We start from the raw sequence: 24,876 nt of genomic DNA on the forward strand, positions 1-24,876 counted from the left end.
TAGAGCAGTATTGGAAATGTCGCAAGGAAGTTTGTAACAGGTTTTTGTTTTGTTTTTTTATGGGGTTTTTTTGGTTTTGGGTTGGTTGGTTGGTTGGTTTTTTGAGTTTTGTTTTTGGTACCGGGGATCGGATCTTGTGCTTGCAAAACAGGTGTGGTGCCACTGAGCTAAATCCCCAGCCCAGGTTGGTTTTTTGAGACAAGGTCTCACTCTGTAGCTCCGACAATTCACTATGTAGCCCAGGCTGGCCTCAAACTCCTCCTGCCTCAGCCTCCCAAGTGCTGGGATTACAGGAGTGCATTAGCATGCCCAACCTTAAATGTTTTTAGATGTCTGACATTTTATGTATTTGAGGAAAAGGAATGGGAATGTGGCAGTTTGGATTAAGCACATAAAGTGGAACTTGAGATGGGTCAAAAAATTAATACAGTCATTTCAAGCATTTACTATCATCAGGGAAGGCTGCAAAGGTAATCACCCTTAGCAGTCTGGCTGCGGGACTTTGTTCTGAGGGAAAAAAATCTACAGGCCATATATCTTGGGCAAAGAAAAGAATGCTTACAGTGTTACCAGTTTTAGGGGAACCAAATAGTTGTATATGTGAATGAAGGAATATAACTAAGGGCCGGGGATTTAGCTCAGTGCTTCCAGCTCCTCCCTAGCGAGCCCAGAGTCCTGAGTTCAATCCCTGGTACCAAAAAAAAAAAAAGAATATAACTAAGATTGAAATCAATTTGTGGAAGACCTTATATATCGTAAAAGGAAGTTAGACTTTCTTTATAGGTAATAGGAAGTGGCCACAGATTTCTTAGTGGGACTGAAAATTAATCAAATTGTTATAGATATGTATGAGAGGTAAGCATTAGGAAGGAAACCCTTGAAGATGAACATTTATGACCCTTATTAGATTATAGCACAGCTGCTCTCAGTAGGGAGTTTTATTCAATGCTGTATGCTTAGCTCTTAAAACATGGGAGATGGGGCCTGGGAATGTAGCTCGGTGGTTGCCACACCTGCCTGGCAAGCACAAGGTCCTGGGTTCAAGCCCCACTATTGGGGGGAGTGGCATAGATAATTGACATATATTTGTACTCATTTATAGATTATTAGAGCCCAGTACCTTTATATAAGGGTAATAATCAAATCAGGGTCAATACTATTTGAAGAAATAGTACCATTTTGGGCCGGGGATTTAGCTCAGTGGTTTTGCCACCTGCTGTGCAAGCGCAAGAACCCAAATTTGATCCCCGGTACCAAAAAAAAAAAAGAAATAGTACCATTTCTGTTTAGCAACCTTCAAACTCTTTTTCTCTAGTTATTTTTAAATATATAATTAATTGATGTAGGGCCAGGGATTTAGCTCAGTGGCACCGCACCTGCCTTACAAGCACAAAGTCCTGAGTTCCATTGCTGGTACCACAAAAAACAAAAAAAATTGATTGATGTAGACCTAAGTGACCTTCCTATACTTTAGAACACCTGAACTACACCCCCTGAAAAGTATTTTGGTGTCTATTAACCGCTCTTTCCTAGCCTCTGGTGACTTCTAATCTGCTCTCTAGTTCTGTTAACCAACAGATGATCTTTTATCTTCCACAGATGAGTGAGAGCTTTCAGCATTTTCTTTTCTGTGCTTGGGTTATTTCACTTAACCTATTGCCTGATGGTTCTATCCTGTTGCCATAAATTGCTGGGGTTTATCCTTTTGTGTGGCTGAATAATATTCCACTGTGTGTATATATACAGATTTCTTTTCACTCATTTAACACTGGATGTCTGAGTTGATTCCATATTGTGAATACTGCTGCAATAAACATAGACAGGTGGCTGGGGATTTAGCTTAGTGGTTCTGGTGCCTGCCTTGCCAAGCCCAAGGTCCCGAGTTCGATCCCCAGTACAAAAAAAACCCAACATGGACAGGCAGGTATCTCTTTGACATAAATATTTCATCTACTTTGGGTATATAGTAGGATTACTAGATCATATGGTAGGCCTCTTGAGTTTTTTTAAGACCCTCCATACTGTTTTTCATAGTACGTATACTAATTTACATTCCCACCAACAGTATTTGAGATTTCCCCTTTTTCTGCAGCTTCTCAACATTTCCTCTTTTTTATCTTTGACAGTAGCCATTCTGAGTGGAGTGAAACCTTATTGTGGTTTTGATTTCATTTCCCTGCTGATTAGTGATGTTGAACATTTCTTCATATACTTGTTGGCCATTTTTTATCTTCTTTTGAGAAATATGTATTCAGATCATTTGCTCATTTTTTTCATTTGCTCATATTTTAATCAGATTGGGTTTTTGCTGTTGAGTTCTTTGGAGATGACTAGATTAATAATCCACCCACCTCCGTGTCAGAGGCTGACAACAAATGGGGGAAAAATAAATACTGTTAATAAGAAACCAGAATTTTGTGCTAAAGGTTTCTTTTAGATGTCTTAGCTAAAGTGGAGTTGCTTTGAAGCAAGATACTCACTTCAGTAGGATGGCTGGGGCAAATAGCTGTGTCATACTATTTTACTAAGCCTCACCTGGGTGAGTTGTTTTTTGGTAGTTACTTTTAAAGGTAATAGTAATTTTAAATAATATTTAACCCTAATCCAAGATAATCTTCATTTTCTAGTAACAAATCTGAGTATATTTGAGTGTGAATGTGATTTGTCTTTTATTCATAGTTTCCTCCCTTTAAAACATCTTATGTAGCCAGGCAGGGTGGTGCATCCCTATAATCTCAGGGTTTGGGAGGCTGAGGCAGAAGGATCACCGGGAGTTTAAGGCCAACCTGAACACATAGCAAGACCCTGTCTCAAATGAATGTTAAACAAATACACACTTACATTATTAATAAAAAGCAAAATAGATTAGGCGTGGTGACGCATGCCTGTAATCCCAGCACTCAGGAGGCTTGAGGCAGGATCATTGCCACAAGTTCGAGGCCAGGCTGGACTACATAGCGAGACCCTGTCTCAAAAAAAAAGACTTGTGGGGCCAGGAATTTAGCTCAGTGGTTTTGCCACCTGCTGCGCAAGTGCAAGGATCCAGGTTCGATCCCCGACCCCCCCCCCAAAAAAAAGACTTGAAAAAGAGCAAAAAAGATAATAGGAAAAGGCTGGGGATTTAGCTCAGTGGTTCCGCCTCCTGCCATGCAAGCACAAGGACCTGAGTTCGATCTCTGGTACCAAAAAAAGATAATGGGAAGTAGGGAGGTCTTTCTCAAGTGGGGAACAGAAGAAGAGATGGGAGGAAGCATAGGAAAAGGGGGTAGAAAAAGGAATTGGGTTGTGTTATGTTCATGTACCAGCTCCACACAAGGAATGTAAATGAATAGGTACTGTAAACATAAACTAATAAAAAAACTGGGAAAAAATGATGTTTGAGGGAAAGGGAAGAAAATAAAGGAAATATTTGAAATGGTAAAAAGTAAAAAAATCTTACTTAAAACTCTTTTCATATATGTATTTTTTTAATCCCTAAAAGGAACCACACGTGAGGTTAGTAGGAATTTGTGTCCCTGTGAGTTCGGTGAAAGGTGTAACTTAACCCAAAGCCACATAGCTAATACACCCTGACATTTGTGCTGTATTTGGAGTTACATAGGGAGACAGAGTATTTGAGAGGGTAGGCCCTGAAACAGGATTGGCCTTTGGTACTAGTGTCACCATCAGACATTTTGTACAATCTCTTTATGGCCTGCTTCCTTATCTGTAAAATGGGGGCGCTCACTATAGTTCTGCAGGCCTGTACTGTCCAAAATGGCAGCCACTTGCCACATGGATATGAAGCGCTTTAAAATTGACTTGTGTAAATGTGTTATATACATGTACCAAATCCCTACAGCAAATGTAATCATTATGTACTGCAGACATGTACTAATAAAAGTAAAAAAATTTTAATTTTTAAAAAATTGGCTATTATGAATTGAGATTACTCTTAAGTATAAAATAAACAAATTTCAAAGATTTAGTTTACCTTCTCCATACTATCATTAATTATTAATAAATAGTCTTGTATTGGTTACATGTTGAGATGATAGTATTTTAAATATATTGTGTTAAAAGTATTGTTGCGATCAATGTCATCTAGTTTAACTTTTAAAATATAATGTTAAGGGGCAGGGGATTTAGCTCAGTGGCACAGCACTTGCCTGGCAAATGTGAGCTCCTGAGTTCAATCCCTGGTACCCCCCACCAAAGAATATATATATGTAGTTAAATTATATGTGTGTGGCTTGCATTGTATTTCTTTTGGACAGCTCTACTCTAGATTTGGAATAGTCTAGTCCAGTGATGGCGAACCTGTGGCATGTGTACCGCAGCAGGCACACAGAGCTCTCTCCGTTGGCATCAAGTTTAATTGCAGTGTTGGCACTTTGTGATAAATATGTGGGTTTTGGGTTGTAGTTTGGGCACTCTGGCTCCCCAAATCCAGCCAGGTGCCTGTTATTGTTTGTATCGTTTTGTTTTGTTTTTTCCGGTACTGGAGATTAAATCCAGGACTCTTGACATCTGAGCCAAGTGTTCTACCATTGAGCTACATCCTCAGCACTAGATGCCTTTTTTAATAAATAGTTTTATTGCACCTACAGCTTTATTCATTTATATATTGTATGTGCTTGCCTTCATGTTACAGAGTTGTGTGGTTGCTACAAACTCACGTGGACTTTAAAGCCTAAAATATTGACTATTTAGTTCTTTCCAGAATAAGTTTGCTACACTGCCCTAGACTGTAATTGACAGATACTCAAGGTGCTGCCTTTATTTAAGTGTGATTAAGGCAGAGACATAGGAGGTAGATTAGTGGCTGCCGGGAGAAGAGGGGAGTGGAAGTGACTGCTGGTGGTTACAGGATTTCTTTGGGGGAGGGACTAAAGGAAATGGTGATAGTTGCGCTACTTGGAACAAACTAAAGCAACCGAATTGCACACTTTATTTATTTGTTTGTTTGTTTATTTATTTATTTTTGGTACTGGGGATTGAACTCAGGACCTTGCACTTTCCAGGCAGGCAGCAGAACCACTGAGCTAAATCCTGGGCCCAACACACTTTTATTTTTTTAATAAATTTTATTTTATCTCCACCCACCCCACACACTTTAAAAGGGTATGTTGGGCCGGGGATTTAGCTCAGTGGTTCTGCTGCCTGCCTTGCAAGCACAAGGGCCTGAGTTCAATCTCTGTACCAAAAAATAAAAATAAAAAAACTGAAAGGATATGTGGATGACCTCAACTTGTAAAAAATAGATATGTCCCTGTTGTGGTAGAAATAATAAAGCACCATGTTAAACAGGAGAGGTATAATGATAATAACATGCAAAGAATGAAATGCAAATCAGTTATGAGGATAATAAACTACTTTTAAACAGATATATATATTCATATATATGTAGTCCCTTGTCAAAGACAATTTTTAATCACTGTTAAGATTTCATGTCACTTGAGAATATGGTTGGGTTGTCTTTTGTGTTTTGTGAGGTGTTGATTTCAGGATACCAGAATTTGCAGGTAGACTCTGTTATTTCAGGAATAGTAATATTAAAGCCCGTACATGTTAAGTGTAGATGCAGTTTTTGCCTCGAATAGTTAGATCTGAGGTTGGTCTAAGTCAAATGATGTGAAACCCACAAATACGGAGAGCTGACAGTATTTGCAATTTGTTTATTGATAGGAAGAGCACTTAGCTGTCATTTATTGCTTACTCAAACTGTCTTTGCTGCTTACTCATCTAAAAGGCTTATAATTAAGATTACAGTCTCTTATTTAACTATACACTTATTTTAATATAGTACACAATAATATGTACATAGTCTCAAACAGTTGAGTAAATACAAATACAAAGTATAGATAAGAACTTTTTATGAACATTAATTCTCCTAAAAACACTTAACCTAAATATAGAAAGCATAGCTTTATAGAATATTTGGCAAGCTTTTGGAAGGAAACAGTATTAAGCAAAAAAGAGTTGGAAGACCATTCTAAAATGTCCTTATCTTGTATTGTGTAGCTATTTTATCTTTATTGAATTGTTAAACCTGCGGATACAAATCTTAGTTACTTTTACATTGCTGTGAGACTGACAAAATATTACTAGCTTTATAAAATTGATTCATTAATTTGTTATACATAGAGTTTATCAACAATGTGCTTTTATGCAGTCTAAAAACCAAGTCAGTACATCGTTTTCCTTCCAAACACTGGCTATGGGTTTTAATTTTATTGCTCGGAAAACACCTTGTTTTACAGCACTTTCTTTGTACTGTTTGTACATGATATCTAAGAGCACAGGCTTTGGAGCCAGACAGACCTACCTTTCAATTACAGCTTAATTAACTAATTTAATGTGACCTAATACAGGCTATTTAGTATTTCTCTGCGTCTCCATTTTCTCATTTCTAAAATGGGGTAATACCTTCTCCAGTGAGTTTTTTTGAGAAATAAATAAGAAAATGAGCATAAAGTACTTAGCACATAGTAATCACTCAAGATAAATAGTAGTTTTATATTATTGCCACTTACTATCTTAAGTTTTTAAAATCAAACTAATAAATTTATTTAGTTGTCAGCATCATACATTTCACTATTTTACTGACTACTACCTTTTCAAAAACATAACAAAGTAATAAGTAACATTCTATTTTACTTTCAGTCAAAGAAAAATAAGAAGAAATCAAAGTCAGATGCTAAAGCAGTGCAAAACAGTTCACGCCATGATGGAAAGGAAGTTGATGAAGGTATTTGAGCAAGGGAAAAGACTCTAGAAAATTTTTAAATCCTTTTTTTTTTTTTTTACCAAGGTGTATTATATAAAAGCTGCATTCATTTCACTTAATCCTGTGTCTAGATCTTTTTTAATTACTGCACATTTTAAATATAGATCTGAAACATTGTTAGGAAACACTTTTGTTTTCAAGATTAAGACCCCAGTAGTGATTTTCCTGAAGGGAACTACCTTGAAATTTTAGGTCTACCTCAGTATTTTGAGCAGCTGAAAAGCCATTCATCTTGTCTGTTTGGTGTGGGTTTTCCTCATTGTTCTTATATATACCATCCCTGGAAGGCTGTGTGCACTTCTTGAACAACCCATTTATTATAACCTGTTAAGCCCATTTATTAGTGATTATACATGGGGTTTTTTTTCACTTTTATCCAGCCAGATAAAAAGATGTATCATTTATTTCCAACACTTTTTCCAAACCATAGAAAACAGATTTGATTTTTTAAATTTACTAGAATAAATAACAGTAGTTTGTTGCCTAACTCAACATGATGAGATTAGAATAAATTACCAGGATAAATTAATTTAATCAACACTCTTGGTTTTTAGCCTAATATCTAAATTTATGATGATATCTTGTATGCTCCACCCCATTTTTCCTCAGAACTACAACTTTTTGGTTTTCCCCTTACTGAATAACATTTTTTTTCTGGGGCTGTCAGGAGCCTGGGAAACTAAAATTAGTCACAGAGAGAAACGACAACAGCGTAAACGTGATAAGGTGCTGACTGATTCTGGTTCATTGGATTCAACTATCCCTGGGATAGAAAATACCATCACAGTTACCACCGAGCAACTTACAACTGCATCATTTCCTGTTGGTTCCAAGAAGAATAAAGGTATATTAGTGGAGCATAAGAGTGGTACATCAAATGAGACTCCTTTAAATTAGATGTACAAAATATCATAATGTCAAAATCTTTGCACTGCTAACATTGTGCTGATATACCCTTCTTCATGAGAGTGTTGATACATATTGCCTAATGAATGGCTTATTAAGTTAAAAGTTGCCTTTCTGCCTTGAGTCACATGAGAAAATGATGTTGTTTCTTTTCCCTTTGTGTATTGCTTTATCCCAAGTCCCTTGCATCTCTGTTTCTTACAGTGGATAAGATATTTAGTAAATGGAATTACTTATCACCATTGTGCATGTTGGATGCTTTCATTCCAAAATGAAATAAGCATGTCCTGCTTAGTGCAGAGTTCATCTGGATTTATTATCACCCCAGCTTTTTGAGAGTGTTTGATAAAGCCAGACCAGAACTTCAAAAGTTATTGAGCTGATGTTCTTCCTTCCAAGTGTTTCAGATGTCCCACTACGCTATGCTGGTAGCCTCTTGGTCGCAATTTACATTGCCATCATTGGACGCCAGTCTGCAGAATGACACTGTTCGACTTGTTTCAGAGTATTGGCTTATGTTGCTTTGTCTTTGTTAATGACCTTCTCATCTCCCCGTGCCTCAGTTGTTTCCAGGCCACCTTCCTAGCCTTGTTACTTTTTACTGCTTTGTTTTATAACTTATTGGAGTTTATTGCCATGGTACACCAGTGATTTCTATTTATCCATTCATTTTCACTGTCACTTAGCTGTACATTAGTGTTTTTGTTGGTGATCCTTGTTCGCTGTCTTGTGCATGCCTTCCTTGCTTGCACAATCCTGTTTCATGCTTTCTTTGTAATCCATTGTGATCATTATAGTTTTTAGTGTCAGAGAAATAGTATTTTTGAATTGAAATATTTATTCTCACCTCTTGCCATATTTCCTAAGTTCTAGTCCCAGATACTGGCAGAGTTTTTAAGTTGATGTGTTTGCTTCCAGGATTGTTGAAAAAGGCAGCTGGTATGGTTGAGAGGTGGCAAAGTTGAATCCAATTTCAGAGCCCAGTTCTCCACTTCATACTTAAAAGAATCTTGACAGCCATTGCAGAATAACTAACCCTGTTTATATTTGGGCAGTTTTCCACGTTAGTTGACGAAGAATATGGTAACTGGAGAACTCAGTTCCTTATGAATATGTGAAATGTGTTATAAAATTGACTTTTTTCCATTGTAAGAATTTACCACTTGAAGGAGCAATTATAAATAATAAGTAAAAATTAAGTTGTATATTACTCCTAATTTAATGTGCATAGTGGCCTGTTTAGTATTAAATAAATTTTATTTCTATTTTAACCAGGTGATTCTCATCTAAATGTTCAAGTTAGCAACTTTAAGTCTGGAAAAGGAGAGTCTACACTTCAGGGTGAGAGAAAATTACATATAACTTAAATTGAAGGCCCATCAAAATAGAAACTTATATACATGCCTCTTTCCTCACATGAATGACACAGAATGAAAGCAAAAGGCTTAGAATAGATTTTTAATTACTCAAGAAACCTAATCACAATTCAGAGATTTTAGAATGGGTAATAAGAAAAATCACTCCCATTTCTCAGTTTGTGGTGTGTTCTAGCTATATTTAAAAACTTACAGTAATAATTTGTGTACAATTTTTATTTTTGCTTACATCACCTAAGCAAAAGTTTTAGTTCTTAAATTTTTAAACTACTTCCTTAGTATCAAATATTTCACAATAAATGGGACTTAGTCTAAAGTTATTTGGATCATCGCAAATAGAAAGTACATCTTATTTACTCAGTTAAAGTGATTAAATTAAATACAGTGACATATAGCTGACCTGAAAAAAAAAGTGTTGTAGGAAAGCAAATTCAGAAATGAAAAGCACCTTCTCATTTCAGGCTTGTTCTCACCACTGTCAGCTTCCTTTGTGCCCACGATTCTTGGTCCTGGCTACAGATTACAATCATCTAGGGAGTTTCCCCTCAAAAAGCCCCACTGGCGCAGATACACATACCTAAGAAGATACATGATCATCACAATCATGTACATACATATGGTACCCGGGGTGAGGCTCCAGAGTCTATATTTAAGGAATTTCTCGGTTGATTTTAATGTGCAGCCGGGTTGTAGAGTCACTGCCTTATACATAATATACAGACTAAATAAGGAAAGACCATGTAACTCAGGAGAAACTTTCATATTCTTAGTGGGTGAGTATTCTAAGTATACTAGAATTACGTTTCATTTTCCTGTTTGCTTTGTTGTACTTCCTTTGAGCCAGTCATTCCCCCATGGAAAACATCACTAGTGTATATGTTACAGTTAGGCCCTCTATTTTTAAGTTAGTAGGGAACCATGATGACCATGTCACTTTAAAATTTATTTTTATCTTTAAGGCTTAAGCTGTTTAAAAGATAGTTAAGAGAAAAGTGATGCATTTAAGCCAAGCAAGTGTAGAAATTTGAAAATATCCCATTTTTAACGAGAAGTCATGAACCTATTTTTAATTTTTCTTTTCTTTTCTTTAAGTTTCTTCAGGATTGAATGAAAACCTTACTGTCAATGGAGGAGGCTGGAATGAAAAGCCTGTAAAACTCTCCTCACAGATGAGTGCAGGTGAGGAGAAGTGGAACTCTGTTCCACCTGCTTCTGCAGGCAAGAGGAAAGCAGAGCCTTCTGCTTGGACCCAAGACACCGGCGACACTAATGTAAATGGAAAAGACTGGGGAAGGAATTGGAGTGACCGTTCAATATTTTCTGGCATCGGTAAGAACTGTTAAAAAATTTTAAGTCTGTTTAAAGTTGCTGATTGGTATGTTTTTAATTTTTCAAGAATGGAAAAAAATCCATCAAAAGAAAATTTAGTCATGCCATACAGAAATGATAGTAGTAATCAACTCATCTCAGATTCTTTGCAAGAAGCAAGGTGAGAACTAAAGTGAATAACATTTACCATTCATTCTTTACATAATGTTTTTGAATACTCTGTGGCATTTGATTATCAGTGTAGCTAACTGGTATAATTATGTATTCTTGATGTGATGCATGTGTGAGTAGACTGATTAATTTCAGTACTAGTGAGTCTAATAAAAATAGAAGTATAGTATATAGAATATTTTATAGTCTCCAGAGTACCTATTTATAATTAAATTTTCTCCCAGATTTTTTTTTTTTTTTTTTTTGAAACGGTCTTGCTATGTAGTTCAAGCTGGCCTCAAACTCATGGTGATCCTCTTGCCTCTGCTCCCAAGTTCTGGGATTATAGGCGTGCACCACCATGCCTGGCTCTCCCAGATTTTAATAATAAAGACCAGTTTTTAAGAAGTTTATTTCTATTAGAGTTCTTAAGTTAAAAACAGCTTGATTTTCAGTTTTTGGGTATATATCAGAAAAGAAATCCATGTTGAGTATGGAAACCTGCAAAAAGGGGAAAACTCACTGTTAGCACACCACCCAATGACAGTGACTCTTAGTTTTATTATTTTTATTTCTTTATGATCTTTTCCCCCTGTCTGTGGTTTTTGTTTTTGTTTTTTGGGCTTTTTTCAAATTAAATATGCATTTTTATTTTTCTGCAAACACCCTCCCCCTAACATTGTAGCAGATATTTTCCTTGCCCTTTGGAAATGTTTTTATTTAATGGCCCTATGATGTATTATGCAAGTATAGCATAGTTTATTTAACTGTTCCCATATTACAGAGGGATCATTTTTCTTTTTTCTTTTTCCCAAATATTTTAGACAGTGTTACATTGAATGTGTTTATTTGAAAGTATTTCTTTAGTATAGATTTCTTGAAATGATTCACGTTAAAGAGAATATGAATGTTTATAAGGCTCCGTTATGTGTTGTCAAAGTATTTTCTAAGAGAGTCATTTCTCATACTCTCAGCATTAGCATAAGTGCCCATTTATCATACACTTTCCAAGGTGGGAGTAGTCTTTTTTTTTTCTTTCTTTCTTTCCTTTTTGGTTTGTCTTTTCTAATTTCATAAACAAAAATACATAAATTGTTGTGGTTAGCTTTTTTAAATCATTGATGATATTGAATGATTTCCACAATTTTTCTTGATCATTTGTTTCTTTTGTGAATTATCTGTTCATGTTCTTTGCCATTTGTCAAATGGCCTCTTACTGTTTTATTTTTAATTACTAATATTGTTCTTAAGCTTGCTTTCCTCTCCTTCCCCTGCCATGTATAAAAATTGTGTAGAAATATCAAAATTTGTTTAAAAAAGACATTCTGAAAACCCTAATTTTCAACAGAGAAAGCACACATTTCTGGGCTAAAAGCGTCATTTCATAGTTAGTAAAAGAAATGATCAGGTTCTATGAAGTATTGTTAGGTATTGTGACCTTTTGGGATACTTGTAATTTACTTATAAATGCTGTGTAACATTTCATAGTTAGGATATAGATTAGATGGTACTTGCGTAGTGTTGCTACAGGTAAAATTAAGCAGATTAGAATTCCTCCCTAGATTAAGACCGTTGTTGAAATTAAGAGGGAACTCTTTCAAATTAGATTTGCAGTGGTTCATGAGAGGAGGTGTGTCTGGTCACATGGAGGCATATGTTCCCTTAAAATACAGTCAAATGTCACATAATGACAGGGATGATTTCTAAATCTGCATTGTTAAAGGATTTAAGATTGTGTGAACATCATAGCACATACTTAAACTAAGACAGCTATGATGTTGCTAGACAGTAAAATCCTACAAGATCACATATACATGTGGTCTGCCATTGACCAAAATGTCATTTTGTGTAGTACATGACTATACTCAAATATAGGAAAGAAATATCTTGAAAGCACTGAGAAGGTCACATGGTATAATTGAATGAGCATAGACTAGTTGAGACAGACCTATTACATATGAATAGAATAGCTGTCCCAGCCTTTATGGACGTTCTGTTAGTTATTTTTAACCTATATGTACCTCATATTTAAGTAGTTGTAAGGATTGGTTGTAATAAATGTCAAATACCAAGCTCAATGTCTGGCCCAAAGCAGTTGCTTGATTATAGATAATAAGGTAGCTTGGTCTTGTGGAAAGAGCGTTTTGGAAACCGACTGCAGTTCCAGTCATAGCTCAGTTGTTTTCTGCTCTGAAACTAGCAGAGTTGCCGTAAGGAGTAGAGTAGTGGTTGGTGTAAGGGCCCCAGCCACATAAGAGACATTCAGGAAATAGTAGCTATTGCTGCATTATTGATTCTGATTTCTAAGGTTATCTTTAAATATTGTTATCATAGCTTTACATCTGTACTTGTCTTTCAAGTGTCGTTGCAAATTGAAGGTTCCAAGTGACGTTCTTTATTTTAACAGCTGCTTGGTCTAGTGTGGATAGGGGAATGAATACCTCTGAACAGAATTCTGCTTCTTTTGCATCTCTCACACTTAACTCTGCTGTTTCTGGTATGTGAAAATAGTCTTTCGTTTAGTTAACCAAAATTTTCTGTTTAAATTAATTTTAGCACTTGTTATTTGAAAAATAATTAGCATCAAGTACTGCTATCAACATAAATAATTGTTATATAGGGCTGGGGATTTAGCTCAGTGGTTTCGCCGCCTGCTGCGCAAGCGCAAGGACCCGAGTTCGATCCCCGGTACCAAAAAAAAAAATAATAATCGTTATATAAAGTGGCAGAGACCTTAAAAGGGGATGAGGGAGGGGAAACCCTAAGGCCTTACGTGCAAGTGGCTTAGTCCCTTCCCGCAGAGGAGTAAGGAAGACCGGCCTGATGGACGTTACTGACAGTGCACTGGCACACAGACAAGCGCTTGTGGACAGCCGTCCTTTTAGGTCAGGATCATGCTCTTCTGTCACTAATGTACTCCTGCCATACCTCTGGTTGCAATTTGGGTTTTTATTTCTGTTTACCTTTATTCATCATGTGTTTATAACTAAGCCTTTTAGTTTGTAAGGACACCCCACATAATAACTATTTTGAATATGTTGGTTTAGAACATACACTATTTTTATGAACTACCAATTCGGCATTGGTTAATTTGGGATACCTTTTATTAATCATATAAAAGCTACATGTATTTAACAAAAGATACATCAATGAAGGAGACACCAGTTTGCAGTGCTTCATTCAAGTTGGAATTGACAGGCTGTTTACTAAATTGTATTCCACAATGTCTGGTGTCACTAGTCTAGAATAAGGGGTTGGCACAGTTTTTCTGTAAAGGGCCAAATAATAAATATTCTAGGGCCAGGGATTCTGCTCAGTGGTTCTGCCACCTGCCTCGCAAGCGCAAGGAGCCGAGTTTGATCCCTGGTACCAAAAAATAATAAATAAATAAATATTCTAGGCTTTGTGGCCCATATTGTCTCTGTTGCAGCTACTCAGCTCTCCCATGGTAACAGAAAAGCAGCCAGAGATAATGTATAAGCACATATTTGTGTCTGGTTCCAAAATATTACTGTTTTGATTTTTTTTAAAGAAGAGGTTTATTCGACTTGCAGTGTTTTCTTGGTTGTTTTTTTTTTCCTGACCATTTAAAAATGTAAAATCTATTCTTGATTCATGGACCATATAAAAACAGGATGGTTGAATTTGGCCACCAGGTCACAGTTTGCCCCTGGTCTCCTAGCCCACATTTCCTTCACTTCCAGGGGTTGCATTTCATTGCTTCCTCCTTTGGTGACTTTGTACAACACAGGTGCTGTTCTCTTCGTACATTGAGACACAGCAACATGGCTGCTCAAGTAGCAGCAGAATGACAAAAGTGCTTCTAAGCAGCTAATTACCTATGTCCTACTTTTGTAGGTTGTTTATTACATTTTGCATAAATATGTGTAACTGTTTTGAGTATGTATCAGGCAGTTATCATATTAGTTGAATGCTAGTAAGATCATCTGTAACCGAGTGGAAATTTGTATATTAGTGTGGACTCTTGGAGGAAGAAATGATTGTTAGTCTATTGTACTAACCAGGGGTCTTCCCTTCTTAACCATTTCAGTGGCTCTGTATCCAAAATGAGTAACAAAGTTACCTGCCTACTTTGACACACATGAAAGTTCTGATTCTGAAAGTTTGGGGTGTATTTGTGCCTGATGGACAATCACTGCTTTCATTTACATTTTGAAATGAACACATGGCCATCGAGCAAGGAGTTTCAGACCTAGCATCCATGATACACCCCCAAAACTATATGCAAACTTCAGTGTGAAGTTCTGGACATTTGCCCACCATAGCGTTCATCAGATTTTTAAAGGACCTATGCTTCCCACATAACCCAAAAAAGACAAAACTTGGACTATTCCGTTCTCTTCAGTGTTCCTTAACTTTCTGAACTTCTAACAGCTCTCTTGTCTCTGTTCTCTGGCTCACCTCTCTAGAAGATCGTTGGTCTGTTTCTTTTAACTTTCCTTGACCAGGAAAGCTCTCACTAACTCAGACACTGCCTTAATTCTATCTTTGAGGGTCCTAAGGATTGAAGTATACCCTGAAACACCCAAAGAGAATGACCAGTGACCACATTTCACTTGTGCTTTACTACTTGTCACTAAGAAGGAAAATAAAACAACTTTATTTTGATTTCTTGAAATTGGTTAGATAACTAGTTTGAAGTATATATTACAAAAGACAAAATCTAATGGATTGGTACTAGGGGCAAAACATTTCTGATCAGTGAATCAGACTGCTGACTCTCAGATTTAATCTAAAATTATCCTCAATTCTACTTTTCCTTTTAACTTAACTCTTTATAATGTCTAAATTTTTTCTTTTAGGAAAAATAAAGTCTCCACGTGCAAAGTATAGAACTATTGTTATGAAACATTAGGAAATTCCATTTTTAATTTTATTGCATTCGTTTTTCATTTAAGGGTCTACTGCTGAGCCAGTTTCTCAGTCTACCACTTCTGATTATCAGTGGGATGTTAGCCGTAATCAGCCCTATATCGATGATGAATGGTCTGGGTTAAGTATGTCCTTTTAAAAATTATCAGTTATTTTTCTCAGAATTTTCTTTCTAGCACCCTGAATTCATGCTTTATGTTTTAATCCTAATTTCTCACCTTTATAAAGATCATAGTAATATAATTTAATACCACATGTACTATTTGAAATCTAATTATTAAATATAGAATCAAAAATTTTCATAATGATTGAGACAGTATTTAAACATGAAGTTTTATAGTTGCTCTGTTAGTATTTCTAATTCAGGGGTTTTTTTTAACAAATGGTCTGTTCTGGTTCTGGTACAAAAAATAAAGATAGAGGACATAGGAATGAATGACTTTAGATTTGTGAAGTGTACATGTTTTTGTAGTAACAGAAAACTGCTTTCTTAGCTAAGTTTCTAGTAAAAATGTAGAGAAGATTTAAAGGCAAGAATAGCTTTCATGTTCAGAAAGCTTTTCATGTAAAAATAAAAGTATCTTGAGATTTGTTTAAACTATCATAACTCTAAATTTCAGAATTTAGTTCTTTGAATTGTATTTCACGTTGTTTTCTTTCTTTCTTTCTTTCTTTTCTTTCTTTCCTAAGCACTTTTGTGCTACCCAATGGGATTTCCCACCATTTTGCTCTTTTTTTAAAAAAAGCACAATTTTTAGGGAGTTTTTGTATCAGTTGGAAATAATTTAATTAAAAAGAAAATATTCTCTTGTGATGTAATATAAGTAAAACATATACCTCTTTGGTGTCTTTAAAAAAAAAACTTTTCCATGAGGGAAAAGTTTTGTAACAACTGTTCTTGTTTTTGGTACTGGGAATTGAACCTCAGGACCTTCACATTAAGCCACACCCCAGTCCTCTTTATTTTAAGACAGTGTCTGCTAAGTTACCCAGGCTGAGCTCAAACATGGGATTCTCCAGCTTCAGCCTCTCAGAGTGCTGGGATTACGTGCATGAACCATCACACCCAGTACACTGATTCTTTGATATATGGAGCACCTATTGCAGTGCTTTATACATAAGTGTTATACATAAGTAGTAGTAATAATGATAAAAGTAAGCACTGGACTGTGTGCCAGGCACTGGTTCACTTAATACTTAACAACAGTTCTATGAAATAGATTTTTTTCCCCCACACTTTCCAGATGCAGAAACTGAGGCAAAGTTACCTAACTTTTCCCAAGCCCTACAGCTAATAGTAGAGGGTGGCATTCAAACCTTGCTAGTCTGGCTCCAGAGTTCACGTTCTTTAACCACAACCTGGTATAGGCTTGGTGCTGCTGCTGATCGTGATGGTAAGCTTGCACCACAGTGGTTGAAGCACAGTAATTACAGATTAAGGGGGATGAGACTGGAAAGGTCAATTCAGGAGGCCCATATTGTAAACTGCCCTCAATTCCTGCTGAAAATTAGGGAGCTGGGGTGTTAAGAGTCCTAGTTGAGAAGGTATATCTGAGTTTTGATCCTGACTCTAAAATGCAGAATCTTATATTGCTTGGGCTTTGTCACTTATCTTGGAATCTAAATTAATTGAGCATTATAAAATGGAACAAATAGTCCATTATATCTCCTTCCACAAATTGTGAGATTTTAGTGAGGTACTGAATAAACATAAAAACTCAGTAAATTATAGAGTATCATATAAACTCAAGCTCTATGAAGAATGGTCTGCTTTATGCACAGCAGAATTAAGAAGTGATTATAGGGGCCGGGGATTTAGCTCAGTGGTTCCGGCCCCTGCCTCGCAAGCACAAGGTCCTGAGTTTGATCCCTGGTACCAAAAAAAAAAAACAAACAAAGAAGTAATTATAGGAATCATAGGAGTGATTTAGGAAAGCAGCAGTAAGATATCTTGGGCTATTGTGGATTAAGTTGAGGAAAACCAAGCAAATAGGGCTCCAGGCTTCACTACTGGACAGAGTAGCTCTCTGTTAGTTTATTGTATTAGATGCTTTAAATATGAAAAAACATGATTAACTGTTGAAGTAAAAGATATTTAAAAACATGTAGTGCAGAATTCTGTATTTAAGTAATATGTATGAGGAACACCGTCTTCCTCAAGTTGGTCTTTGTTGGCAGTCTTAAACTCTAAATTCATTTTATCTTAATTTTATCTTTTGTGTTGCCATTTTATTGTTTTTGTTTTTGGTACCGGGGATCAAACTCGGAACCTTATACTTGTGAGGCAGGTGACAGAACCACTGAGCTAAATCCCCAGCTCAATTACTACAATTTATAGAATGTGTGATTTCACTTTTGAGGTTAATCTACAAAGTATATAAGTTAGCTTTACATTTACAGTATAGTGTGATGTGGCTCATATATTCTCTCTGTGGTTTGAGATCTAGATGCCATTGTCTGACAGAGCGGCACTGAATTTGCCCAAGTTCTTGAATATAAGGTCAGGGTGCTAAAATGTAGGAGGTAACATTTTTTAAAATGAATGTTAATCTGTCATTATCTTGACCATAAAAGAATTAACATTATTATAAGCCTTGTAAAAAGTAGATGGTGAGTAGGACTTTTCTTTTTGTTGGCCCACAGAAATGAACAAATTTGGTCTGGGAATTTAGCTTAGTGGTACCATGCCTGCCTTGTAAGCACAAGGTCCTGAGTTTGATCCCTGGTACCAAAAAGAAATTTAAAATTTTTAAAAAATGTTTTAAAGAAATGAATGAATTTGTTGCAGCATAATGAGGTTAGGTTAAGAGCATGAGGTTTCAGGATGGATTACCTGAATTTGAATCTTAGATTTCTTGTCTTTGGCCATATGCAAGTTGCATAGTCATTCTCTGCCTCAGTTCCTCATCTGTCGGGATGATAGCTCCTCCCCCACAGAGTTGTGAAGATGAAATCGGTTCCTACACATCAGCAGTGAGAATACTGCTTCGAGTATAGTTGGGGTCCAGTGCCTGCTGCTGTCCTAGTGGCAGAATTAGCCGTCTACTCAGTGGGTGATCAACATCACCTGTGTAAACACTGAAGAATATTTAACTGTACATAAGCATTTTGTTTTACTAATGTGATTAATGTTGAATTAAGTTCTGACCAAAATAGCTGGCAACCAAATGGAAACTAACAATGAGATGTTTTAAGTACTGAACTGGATTTTTATCCTTCACCATCACTTCCTACCATATTCATAAAATGGCCTAGATCCTAGTATATTGTCCATTCGATTGCCGAAACTTTTTTGCTACTTGATAGTTTCTTTTCTGGCAAGTAGTCTTAGAGACATGGCCAATGGACAGCAATTTCGTAAATCTGGGTTTCTTAAGGTTTAAGCAAAGCTCATGATAGCTCTGACATTTCAATCTCCTTAATAGTATTGTTTTTTTTTTCCCTTAATAGTATTGTTAACAAGTGCTTGATATAATAAGACAATTGGTTCCTGACACCTAGTAGATCCCTTTGTTTCTTTGTTTCTTTTTTTTTTTTTTTTTGGTACAGGGGATCAAACTTGGGATCTTGCGCTTTCGAGGCAGGCAGCAGAGCCACTGAGCTAAATCCCCAGCCCTAATCCCTTTGTACTTGTAAACATTATTGTATGTTTGGGCCGGGGATTTAGCCTAGTGGTTCTGCTGCCTGCCTCACCAAGTGCAAGGTCCCGAGTTCCATCCCCGGTACCAAAAAAAACCAAAAACATTATTGTACGTTCAAGACATGTATCAGTGTGTCTTATTGAGAAATTCGTCAGGATTGTGAGAAATAAAGTCCCTGATTACATATTCCTAATAGCTCAGAAATGGCTTTTATGTAATTGCAATAGTTATCATTTATTGAGCACCTACTGCATTGTTGTGAACTGCTTTGCATCTACATATCTGTATAATCCTCCCAGCATTCCATAAAGTTGGGATGTAGCCCATTAAGATTAAGAAATTTAGCTGGGCACAGTGGTACACACCTGTAATCCCAGCAGTCTGGGAGACTGAGGCAGGAGGATCACAAGTTAAAGCCCAGCCTGGGCAACCTACTTAGCAAGACCCTGACTCAGAGTTTTAAAAACGCCTAGTGGTGTAGCTCAGTCCAGTGGCCCCAGGTTCAGTTCCCGGCACCAAAAAAAGTTAAGAAATTTGACCAAAATCACATTGTTTTTTGTTTTTGTTTTTCCGGTACGGGGCATCGAACTCAGGACCTTGTGCTTGTGAGGCAGGCGCAGTGCCACTGAGCTAAATCCCCAGCTCTCAAAATCACATTGTTACTAAGTGATGAGAGTATTCAAATGTACATCTGTTGAAGGACTGTAAGGCCCATAGCTCTTAACTTCTGTTAATACTATGTGCTACTAACTCCAGATACCCGCTCATGGTAGTGATTTAGAAATATAGGGAAGGACTCCTTTTTTGTAACATATTTCACACTATAATCACTTGTTCTGTTTGTCCTCCACTAGACTTATCAATTTGCTTATCTTCAGTCTCTCCCTGTCTATTGGTTTTAGCTCCCCTTCTTTCCTCTTCCCTCTGTGATGAAATCTATCACTGTTCTTAATTGTGTGATAGGCTTCCCTGTTTCCATCCCTGAACAGACTATATTGGGGGTGGGGGGTTTATCTTATTGACTTCTGTATCTCTGGAATCTACCCAGCTCCAGTTTAGTACACAGTACTAAGTATTAATGAGGGTTGAGTAGATGAAATTCCTGTAATTCCACTGTTAAGATACCTTTATTATTAATGTGTTATTTTCTTCTGTCTCTTCCTCACATAAATTTGGGATCATGCTATGCAAACAGTTTTGTCTGTGATTTTCTTTTTTCTGTTGGCATTTTCATGGATTATTATATGGTCTTCCAAAAGCCTTCACGAAGATGTATTATAGTATCTCTCCCTAAACAAAAATAATAGTGTTCACCTGGAGAAAATAAAGAGTAACCATAATTAACCATAAATAACATACTATAGTATGTTAATTATGTATGGCATTTTCCTAAGAATAAATCAGTGGACTAGAATAGAGACTCCAGAAATAGTCTGATATGTATTTGAAAAGATTTAATATTTGATAAAAGTAGTAATAGGTAGTTATGGAAGACGGTTGGATTTTTGCAGTTAAATAATGTTAGGACAACCATGTGAAAATAAACCCTATCCTTGGTCATGTTAAATCGTCATCAGTAAAACCTGATCTTACAGGAGCATATGTGCGAGTCATGACCTGTAGAGAAATCTAGAGGAATTCACTTTGATAGCCCCTTGTTTCCAGGATAAAGCCAAAGAATGTTTCCCCTTTTTAGGGCAAGTCAGTGATAGCTTCCTAAAGAAAGTAAAATTTGAGTGCCTCCTGGATGAAAGAAAAGGATTTGGAAATCTGGAATTAAATTTATCTTTCAAAGATGTATAAAGCCCTGTAAGTGACTTAAAAATGCTTTTGAAATAATCAGATAACAGTAATCTGGAAAATTCGAGAAGGTACATGCTAAACATTAAAAGAAGTTACACATTCTCTCGTGGCCTGATAAATCTAAAGAACCTAACCTTGAAAAGTTCACAATGATGAGGGAAGGGCAATGTAAAACAACAGGTTGAGGAGTATAATTTTGGTACTGCTGTTAAAGATTAATTTTGTACCCCAAAAAACAATCAGTTTTTTAAATGTGACTATTGAAAAAATAACCACATTAAAGATGGACAGTGAAAAGAGTGCAAATTCAGGAGACTGAAAAAGGAAGAGAATGGAATTAAATGGTTAAATACAGTACTGAGTTTTCTAGAATATCTTAAAAATGATTTTACCCATAAGCCTAGCAGAATTTTGATAAAGGTTGTTACTATCATGTTACTCTATCTCTTTTTTAATTGCTTGGGAGAAAGAAGAACCATGGTTTAAAATTACAGCTTTGGGCCGGGGATTTAGCTCAGTGGTTCCGGTGCCTGCCTCGAAAGCTCAAGGTCCCGAGTTCGATCCCCGGTACCAAAAAAAAATAAAATAAAATTACAGCTTAATTCACCATAAGGAATGATTAGTTTTCATTTATGGCAGAAATGATACATAACTAATTAAATCACAATTAAATTTTAGATGGTCTGTCTTCTGCTGATCCCAGCTCTGATTGGAATGCACCAGCAGAAGAGTGGGGGAATTGGGTAGATGAAGAAAGAGCTTCACTTCTGAAGTTCCAGGAACCACCTCCTGATGATCAAAAGGTAAGGGATTAGAGGGTGTTTGTTATAAGAGTCCGAGGGAGAAGAGCTGAATCACAAAGGCTGAGACCATTAAGAGTGTCCAGAAGGTCAGTGAACAGCAGCATCAGAAGCAGCAGGTAGTAGATAGTAACGTTAGAACTGAAAACCATCTCTGGATTTGCTTCCATATAATTTAGGAAGTTTCATTAGAAATCTTGAGGTTAAGGCTAGAGATGTAGCTCTGTAGTACTGCACATCCTTAGTATGCAGAAGACCCTCAGTTCAGTCTCCAAAAACGGGGGGGGGGGGGGGGGCAGGCATGGTGGTGCATACTTGTAATCCAGCACTGGAGAGTCTGAGGCAGGAGGGTCTCCATGAGTTCAAGGCCAGCCTGAACTATACAGTGAGACCCATCTCAAAAAGAAAAGAGAAGCACAAGGTCCTGAGTTCGATCCCCAGTACCGAAAAAAAAAAAAGAAAGAAAGAAAAGAGAGAAGCCATCTTGAAATAGAAACCATATTGCAGGAAGTTGAATGATGAAGGAACAAAAGTAATAACAAATACGATTTTTAAAAAATAAGTTTTGGACAACAGCAAGAAACAGAAGTCTGCTAACAGCCATCTGGACTTCAGAAAGGCATGTAGAGTGGCTGATCCCTGGATTGCTGCAACCTTGTGAGATCTGAGTGGAGCAACCAGGGACTGGAGTTGTTTGGGCCTTATATAGTCATTACTTTTGTGAAGTCACGCCTAGCAAATGGACACAGTAATCAAGAATATTATTCCAGTGGAGAAGCCTCTATGTGGAAATGCTAGGACCTGGGGGTGAAAGAAACCAGGAGAATAGCAGTATAAAATATTTAAACAATCTACTTCAAGATACACTGGAGATATCAAGACATGGAAGATTCAAGAACTGAAATGTCTGGTGGGAAGAAAGTACAAAGTAGAGTATCGTCAAATATGTGGGTCTGGGTCCAAGTTGCTGCCTTATGTCTCTGCCAAGAAGTCAGCCCATGTATGTGAGGGTCACATGATAAGATGTTACAGCCAGACTGCCCAAGCTTATAAGCTGTACAACTCCAGGGATTTTGCTATTACAGTGGAAAAGGGACTGCATAAAGGATGTCATCCAGACATCAAGGCCAGAGGAAATTCATGGGAAGAGAGAATGTCCTAGAACCAAGGAGGAGATGAACAAAACCAAGATTTACTGTAAAGGAAGAACAAATATGAGCCAATAAAAGGTCTAAAATTACTGAAATATGGAAACAATCATTGGTACTCATCAGCAGAGAAGAAAATCCCAAAGAAAATACAATGACCAAATCATTTCATTTGTGAATGTAATTTTTCTTTGAAGAAAATGATTTTGGGAAAACTGATAGAAGCTCTAAATGTTTTGAGTGACTCTGTTGCGTTTCCCAACTCAGAGCAGCAGGCAGAGAAGGGAAGTGGTACATATTTCCTTCTCAGAATTCCTACATGTATTCCAATGACTCCACAATAATATGTTACTACAGAAAATGTATTACATGAGTTATATAAAGAAGGTTAATAATTACAGACTGAATGAACAAATTAAGGTAGAGGGATAGTACTTAGAAAAATAAAAAGAATAATACCCAAGAAGATAAAGTCAGAAACACAAAAGAAAAGGAAATAAAAGGAAGTAGGAACTGAAAAAAATAAATAAATAAGTTTGGACAGGAATAGGGAAGAGATAGTAGATGATAGCAACATATGGTACCAGGAAGGATTATGTGGAGGAGGATTTTGTTGTTGTTTTTAACGATAGATTTTATTTCTTCTTTTGTGTGGGGAGGGTTTTTTGTTTTGTTTTGTTTTGTTTTGGTACCAGAGATCAAACTCAGGACCTTGTGCTTGTGAGGTTTAACGATAGATTTTAGTGCAAGGTTGGCAGACTTGTTAGGAAGGAACCATAGAGTCTGATGCAGCCATAGGTAATATGGAAATAAACTTTATAGAAAGTGATGTTAGATGGATTAGTATATCTGTAGACAAAAAGGAAAGGGATCTAGAATAAATTAAAGCATTAAACATGCATGATAGAGAATATTTGACTAATAGAGCAATGTCCTAGAGGAGGCAGTAGAGGATGGAGAAGCCATAGACACAAATGAGTAGGTTGGCCATTAATCTACTATTTAGAACTTCTTTTGTGTCCATCCAACCAGTATTTCTATAAATGTGTGGGAATCCACTTAGAAAAACTTTTTTTGTTGTTTTTTGGGGTTTGTTTTGGTACCAGGGATTGAACTCAGGTCCTTGGGCTTGTGCAGCAGGCGGCAAAACCACTGAGCTAAATCCCCGGCCCCACTTAGAAAAACTTACATGAGTGATATGATATATCTTTTAGTAACTTCCTTGTCATTAAGCATGTTTTTGAGATTCTGTGCATATTGCATACTGTAGTGGTGGAGTACATCTTAGCTTTGGAGACTGGATGAAGGAAAGATAGTAATGGGCGGGAGGGAGCAGAGACTAAATAAATTTAAAGGGGCACAATAAACAGGCAATATGAAAATTGAGGTGGGAAAAAATGAGTGTGGTTTGTTTTTATTTTTGTTTTTTCAGTACCGGGGATCAGACTCAGGACCTTGCACTTGCAAGGCAGGCATGGTGTCACTAAGCTAAATCCATGGCCCCAAAATGAGTTTTAGATTGGGCCCACAGAAGCTTTCTAGTACTCTACCTTATCACAAAGAAATCATTCAGAGTCCATCAGAAAAAGCTATACACCCTTGAGGAAAAGAAAAATAATAAATGTCTGGAAGCTAAAGGCCACGTTGAGCACCTCTTGTAATTCTCATGATGTCTCAATAAATTTAGTATTAAAATATTTATACAAGTTTTTCTTTAGAAAACTTGGTGGTATGGTTGCATTTAGAATCCCAGCACTCCCCAGCAAGAGGGTTGCCATGAGTTCGAGGCCAGCCTAGGCTCCATAACAAGTTCAAGGCTAGTCTGGACTGCATGGTGAGTCCCTATCTCAAAATCACAAGAAAAAAATTTTAAATTAAAAATCCAAAGTAAATGTGTCACAATGTTAGCTCTTTTATCTGAGATAAAAGATGGTAAAGCATTGATTTCAAATTTCAACCTTCTCATTAACAAAAATAGTATTTTGCCATGGAGAAATACATTTTGGGGGCTGATTGCATTCTAGTGGGCTGAGAAGCAGACTGAAAAATATTCTCCATTGA

The 24,876-nt window shown here is 36.7% G+C and overlaps 1 protein-coding gene across 4 annotated transcripts in view; it reads left to right on the plus strand.

Annotated features, from left to right (window-relative positions):
• Mtdh (metadherin) overlaps positions 1–24,876 on the plus strand; it is a 61,710-nt gene that overhangs the window by 24,322 nt on the left and 12,512 nt on the right. For 2 of the 4 annotated variants that reach the window (XM_013074142.3, XM_013074143.3), the window contains exons 3-9: positions 6,646–6,730; positions 7,437–7,613; positions 8,951–9,016; positions 10,144–10,380; positions 12,938–13,027; positions 15,450–15,548; positions 21,546–21,670. In XM_013074142.3, coding sequence (XP_012929596.2) covers positions 6,646–6,730; positions 7,437–7,613; positions 8,951–9,016; positions 10,144–10,380; positions 12,938–13,027; positions 15,450–15,548; positions 21,546–21,670 — 879 coding nt within the window. The remainder of the gene's footprint in view (positions 1–6,645; positions 6,731–7,436; positions 7,614–8,950; positions 9,017–10,143; positions 10,381–12,937; positions 13,028–15,449; positions 15,549–21,545; positions 21,671–24,876) is intronic. The other 2 variants (XM_004850147.4, XM_013074144.3) reach the window with 2 other exon arrangements.

Source organism: Heterocephalus glaber, unplaced genomic scaffold, assembly GCF_053883595.1.
Source record: "Heterocephalus glaber isolate CG9 unplaced genomic scaffold, H.glaber_assembly_v1.0 deba00001555, whole genome shotgun sequence".
Lineage (NCBI taxonomy): Eukaryota > Metazoa > Chordata > Mammalia > Rodentia > Bathyergidae > Heterocephalus > Heterocephalus glaber.